Source organism: Nerophis lumbriciformis, linkage group LG14 (assembly GCF_033978685.3).
Source record: "Nerophis lumbriciformis linkage group LG14, RoL_Nlum_v2.1, whole genome shotgun sequence".
Taxonomy (NCBI): Eukaryota; Metazoa; Chordata; class Actinopteri; order Syngnathiformes; family Syngnathidae; genus Nerophis; species Nerophis lumbriciformis.
Window position 1 is genome coordinate 1,045,001 of NC_084561.2, and position 6,762 is coordinate 1,051,762.

General features: G+C 44.5%; 1 protein-coding gene across 1 annotated transcript; it reads right to left on the reverse strand.

The window, feature by feature from the left end:
* Positions 1-2,604: 2,604 nt before the first annotated feature.
* s1pr3a (sphingosine-1-phosphate receptor 3a) lies at positions 2,605-5,367 on the reverse strand. The gene is made up of 2 exons (XM_061976455.2): positions 5,228-5,367; positions 2,605-4,908 (listed from the first exon to the last, which is right to left on the reverse strand). Exon 2 carries the CDS (start codon positions 4,828-4,830, stop codon positions 3,652-3,654), a length of 1,179 nt encoding a protein of 392 aa, XP_061832439.2. The 5' UTR covers positions 4,831-4,908; positions 5,228-5,367; the 3' UTR covers positions 2,605-3,651.
* Between the last annotated feature and the right edge of the window lie 1,395 nt (positions 5,368-6,762).

The following is a 6,762-nucleotide window of genomic DNA, read 5'->3' on the forward strand; positions in this document are numbered from 1 at the left end:
CTCACTGAATAATATCCATGTGATCTTTATAAGTTTAAGTACACATTCTGATGGTGGAGCCTAACTCTAAAGTGTTTGTGAGTTGTAGTTTGTAAATGAACACTGAAATTCAAGTATTTATTTAATTTATATATATATATATATATATATGTATATGTATATATATATATATATATATATATATATATATATATATATATATATATATATATATATATATATATATATATATATATATATATATATATATATATATACCCTTCCATCACGCAAGACCTACTGACTCAAGCACTAGACTTCGCCTCAGACTACGACTCAATCACAGGCAACGAAAGAAACATCATCATCCACGCAAAAAACTCCATTCTCATCCACAACAGTACACCATGGCAAAAAAAGAACAATGCAACATTTGACGTCACTATGGGAAGTTTTGACGGAGCAGAAACGTGTGAACTCGTTGGGAGTTTCCTCCTCTCCCAGCTCGCTAGCCTCAATCTGAACCTTGGTATTTACCGTGATGACGGACTGGCAGTGTGTCGCGCCTCGCCAAGGAGCAGCGAGAATACCAAGAAGCGCATATGCCAAATCTTCAAAGAGAACGGCCTACGGATCACGATTGAAGCCAACAAGCAAACCGTCAACTTCCTTGACGTCACTTTCAACCTGAGAAATAACAGCTACCAACCATTCACAAAACCCAACACAACACTCCAATACGTGCACCATGACAGCAACCACCCACCCACCACCACGAAAAGAATACCTACCGGAATTAATAAAAGGCTATCGATGCTGTCATCTAGCAAAGCTGAATTTGACCAAGCAACCCCCCCGTACCAAAAAGCCCTTGATGAAAGCCGATACAATTTCACCCTCACCTATGAACCCACGCCAGGAAACCAGCCAAAAAAGAACAGAAAACGAAACGACATCATCTGGTACAACCCCCCATACAGCAAAAACGTCTCAACTAACATTGGACACAAATTCCTCAATCTGATTGACAAACACTTTCCCAAAGACAACACCCTAAGAAAAGTATTCAACAAGAACAACATTAAATTGAGCTACAGCTGCATGAACAATATACGACAAATCATCTCAAACCACAACAAAACAATTGCAAATGAGCCGTCGGCCCCCGGACAGAGCGACTCCAAAACCAACAAAGGCTGTAACTGTCGAAAGAAACCTGATTGCCCTCTCAACGGGGGGTGCTTACAAACATCAGTTGTCTACCAATCTAAGGTAACACGCAAGGACATTAACACATCCGACACATATGTAGGATTAACCGAGGGAGAGTTCAAAACCAGATGGAACAATCACAAGGCTTCTTTCAGGAACCAAAACCTGCGGAATACCACAGAACTCAGCAAACACATTTGGGACCTCAAAGACAATAATGTTGAATATTCAATAACATGGCAAATTCTTGCATCCAGCACACCTTACAATAGTGGTAATAAAAGATGCAACCTATGCTTGAAAGAGAAACTGTTTATTATTTACCGTCCAGACCTGTCATCCCTCAACAAGCGCAGCGAAATTGTGACAGCATGCCGCCACAGACGGAAACACCTCCTAGGTAACACATGAGCCAATCACCACGCCCCTACGCCAGCCTGTACCCACCCACTCTGTGCCCTATATAAACCATGGTATGCGAATGCTCCCATTAAAATCTCCTGATGATTGAGGGTACCCCCCCTCATGAAACAGGCCTGTAGAGATGAAATAGTCTTGTGATTTTTTTTCCCACACATACATATATATATATATATATATATATATATATATATATATATATATATATATATATATATATATATATAGCTAGAATTCACTGAAAGCCAAGCTTCTTTTCTTGTGTACATTTTGCAGGTTTAAACCTCAGCCTCAAATATTTTGTTACTTGACGAATACTACCTGCTAGCATGCTAACGTTAGTAGGCTAACTTTTAAAATGTTTAGCAAATTTTATAAGTATACCCCAGAGTCATATTTTGGTACTTGACGTACGCTAACAGTACCATGCTAGCATTTTTTTTAACAATGCTTCCAGGTAAACATTGCAGAGTAATATATTTTGATGCTACAGTTTGTATTTTAGCATGCTAACATTAGCATTCAAGCTTTTTAGATAGCTTTTAGACACTTGAGTGTCATGTATTTTGGCATTTCACTAATGCTAACTGTTAGCTTTTGAGCCTCACTTTGCTCATATATTTTGATGCTACAGTTTGTATTTTAGCATGCTAACATTAGCATTCAAGCTTTTTAGATAGCTTTTAGACACTTGAGTGTCATGTATTTTGGTATTTCACTAATGCTAACTGTTAGCTTTTGAGCCTCACTTTGCTCATATATTTTGTTATTTGCCGCTACAGTAGGAAGGGGATTCATGTGGCCCCATTTGTCGCGGTTTAACCTGACACATGAAAACATAAAACGTGACAAATTGGGGGCGGGTGCACTATCCACTTTAGCCGCCAGATGGCAGTAGCGTGTTAAATGTCTTAAAATGTGTTTTGTGGCAATTCCAACTTTGCTAAGTAGAGTGGCGCTTTCTGTCATTTTCAGCAGACTGCATTGCAAAATTATTAACCCCCCAAGACCTTCCTCTCAGGCAAAATACCCCCAGGAATGGGGTCGTATGCAACCTTACCGACTGTTTCTGACCAGTATGCTAACTTGTTAGCATTTCAGCTCAGCTCTGGCTAGTCAGCATTCAAATGGCATTTTCTAGATCTTTGACAAAAATCTACAGTTGGTACTTGGTTTGGACCGTGAAAACAACCAAAATGTTCCCCGCCTCCTTTGATGTGTCAGTCTGAGTCTGTGGCACCCCCCGGGTTAGGGGCTAGGTCCAAAGTTCAACTTATTTTAGTTCTCTTTGACAAGGACTCGATTGCTCAGGCGTACTTCCAGCTCTGCCGATCAGGTTCCGTCAGAACTTGCCGAGCGCGCCCCAGCCTTCACTGGGACCGCCGGTCCAGAAGGGTGTGGCAAAGCGGGAATATCTCTATGTTTTATCTCTGTGTTTATCGGTATGGGTACCTTCCCTCAATTAGGCAGCCTGTTGCCGCCTCCTCCTGCCGTGCCGCTTGTGTTCCGTCAGAACTTGCCGAGCGCCCCCGCCTTCACCCAGACCGCCGACAACAGGTCAGCCGGTCCAGAAGGCTGCGGCAAGGCGGGAAGATCTCCGTGTTTTATCTCGGCGTTGATCGGCATGGGAACTTTCCCGTGGCGGCCTCCTCCTGCCGTGCCGATCAGGTTCTGTCAGAACTTGCCGAACGCCCCCGCCTTCCCCAGGACCGCCGACAGCAGGTCAGCTGGTCCAGAAGGGTGTGGCAAGGCGGTGGCGGAAGGATTTCCATGTTTTATGTCAGCGTTAGTCGGGATGGGTACCTTCCCTCAATTAGGCAGCCTGTTGCCGCCTCCTCCTGCCGTGCCGCTTGTGTTCTGTCAGAACTTGCCGAGCGCCCCCGCCTTCACTCAGACCGCCGACAACAGGTCAGCCGGTCCAGAAGGCTGCGGCAAGGCGGGAAGATCTCCGTGTTTTATCTCGGCGTTGATCGGCATGGGAACTTTCCGTCTATCCGGCGCCCCGTGTCCGCCTCCTCCTGCCGTGCCGATCAGGCTCTGTCAGAACTTGCCGAACGCCCCCGCCTTCCCCAGTACCGCCGACAGCAGGTCAGCCGGTCCAGAAGGGTGTGGCAAGGCGGTGGCGGAAGGATTTCCATGTTTTATGTCAGCGTTAGTCGGGATGGGTACCTTCCCTCTATCCGGTGCCCCGGGCCCGCCTCCCGCCATGCTGCTCTTGCTGTTCTCGGCGGTGGGCATGGCGGCGCCCAGGTGTGGGTGCCCCGCCGCCGGTGTCCCCGTGGGCTCCATGCCGCCCTGACAGCAGCACAGCAGGCGGAAAAAGGCGGCCCTCATCTCCCGGCTGGAGAGCGTGTAGATGAGAGGGTTGAGGGCGGAGTTGAGCACCGCCAGGGCGATGAACCAGTCCACCTGGTAGAGGACGGGGCACCTGGCGGGGCTGCAGCCCACGTCCAGCAGCAACAGGAGGAAGAGCGGCGCCCAGCACGCCAGGAAGACGCCCAGGACGATCACCACGGTCCTCAGCAGAGCCAGGGAGCACTCGGAGGGTCGGCTGCTGACCCGGCGTCCGCTGGAGGTGACCAGGCGGTAGATCCGGATGTAGAGGATGACGATGGCGACCAGCAGGGCGCTGAAGACGCTGATGCAGAAGGCCACGTAGCTCTTGGCGTAGAGCGGCAGCACCGTGGAGCAGGAGCCCAGGCGCTCCAAGCAGTTCCACCCCAGGCTGGGCAGGGCGCCCAGGAGCACCGAGACCAACCAGCACGCCGCCAGCAGGCCCAGGAGCCTCCCCCGGCTCGCCGTCTCGCACGGGCGCAGCCTCACCATGGTCATGTGCCTCTCGATGCCGATGGCCAGCAGGCTGAAGGTGGAGGCGTTGAGCGCCACGAACATGCTGCCCTCCCTCGCCAGCCACTGCGCCGGCGTCAGGAAGAAGGTGTTCCTCCCCGACGTGAAGATGTTGACCACGTACGCCACGCCGGCCAGCAGGTCGGACAGCGCCAGGTTGCCGATGAGGAAGTACATGCGGCTGTGGAAGCGCTTGTTGCGCCACAGCGCTAGCAGCACCGTCACGTTCTCCAGCACGATGAGCACGCAGATGAGGAGCAGCACCGCCGTCTTGCAGCCGCCGCCGCCGCCGCGGGGACGCTCCCACTTGCCCGAGTGGTTGTAGTGGCCGACGATGACCACGTTCATGCCCTCCTCCAGCAGGTTGCCCATGGCGCCGTCTCTCGCTCACACAGCAGGGGGCGCCGCCGCCGCACCGCGCTCGGCAGGATGTGGCATCCTGCACAGGCTCTGCAGACCAAACATGAGATATAATCATCTCAAGAAATACAAATTATTATTACTTTTAACACTAACTGTCATTAATCTCGTTATATGCAAATATAATGACAATAAAGTCCATTCTACTCTATCATCACACATGCACATAACAAAAAAGGAGCTTTTTTTAATGAGAATGTATGAGAAATAACTATAATTCATGTGGAACAGATAAAAAAAAAACTTTTTAAAGCGCCAAGAGGCTCCTAATGTACTCAAGTTTCATTAGCAAAAAACAAAATACAACTTTTATGAGAGTTTTAGCTAAAATCAAAGAAAAACAACTCACCAGATGTGATGATGTCATCCCCCCATGCGTTATCTACCTCCTCTGTGGGCCGTGTTCCTCCCCTAAACAGCAGAATATGTGTTCATGTATGAATAGTAATCCTGCAGCAAAGTTGGAGCTGTGTTCTTCCACAAGTGTCGTCGCTCTGTGAGCGTAACGTGGAACTCTGCACTGCTCCCACTCTGGTGGGCGGGGCCTCCTCCAGTCCAGCCTCCTGTGGGAGGATGCTCTTCTCACGTCCAAACTGAGGGCCACACACTGACAAATCAAAGCATGCAGGGGGGCCATTTTCATCATTTTCATTTTCAGAACTAATAAAATATATAGATTTTTTCACAAAAGTCACAAAAATGCTAAAGATAAGTCATATTATTTTTATTTATTTATATATTTTTTAATCTCTAGATCAACTTCAGGTCTTTGTGTCGATCGTAAGTGTTTTTTGTTTCTATGCTTCATGCGCTTTTTGTCAAAATCCTCTTTTTTTATGGCAAAAAAACACTAAATATGCAATATTTCCCCTCCAAAAAATGTTCAAAGTGTAATATTTGATGTGAAGTAATTGAAGCCTTAAATAGGTCAATAACGCAAAACACCATTGATTATCATTATTCATTATTTATTGAGCAATGTTTTAAAATAAGTTATATATATATTGTTTGTTGTTGTTTCATCACTTGATTAACTCGGATCTATTTGTCGATATTAAGTGATTTTTTTTGTTTCCATGTTTTTGCGCTTTTTGTCAAAATCCTGTTTTTTATGGCAAAAACACAAAATATAAAATATTTTTCCCCCAAAATTTTTTTTAAAGTGTAATATTTGATGTGAAGTAATTGAAGCCATAAATAGGTAAATAATTCATAACACCCTTTATTTTAATTCATTATTATTTATTGAGCAATGACATGTTTTAAAATAAGTTATATATATATTGTTTGTTGTTGTTTCATCACTTGATTAACTCAGATCTATTTGTCGATATTAAGTGATTTTTTTTGTTTCTATGTTTTATGCGCTTTTTGTCAAAATCCTGTTTTTTATGGCAAAAACACAAAATATAAAATATTTTTCCCCCCAAAAAATGTTCAAAGTGGAATATTTGATGTAAAGTAATTGGAGCCTTAAATAGGTCAATAATTCATAACACTCTTTATTTTAATTCATTATTATTTATAGAGCAATGACAGTAAAAAAAATCTAGGGGATCCAAAAAGTCCCACTCATAAAACTGTTAAATGTTAATGTTAATGTTAAAAAAATAAAAATAATTTAAATATTGTTTTATCACTTGATTAACTGGGATCTATTTGTCGATACTAAGTGATTTTTTTTTCTTCTTCAGAATCCTGTTTTTAATGGGAAAAACACCATTGATTATCATTATTCATTATTTATTGAGCAATGTTTTAAAATAAGTTATATATATATTGTTTGTTGTTGTTTCATCACTTGATTAACTCAGATCTATTTGTCGATATTAAGTGATTTTTTTTGTTCTATGTTTTTGCGCTTTTTGTCAAAATCCTGTTTTT

Coding starts and splice junctions, on each gene's coding strand:
- s1pr3a (XM_061976455.2), bottom strand. CDS start 4,830: ATGGGCAACCTGCTGGAGGAGGGCATGAACGTGGTCATCGTCGGCCAC.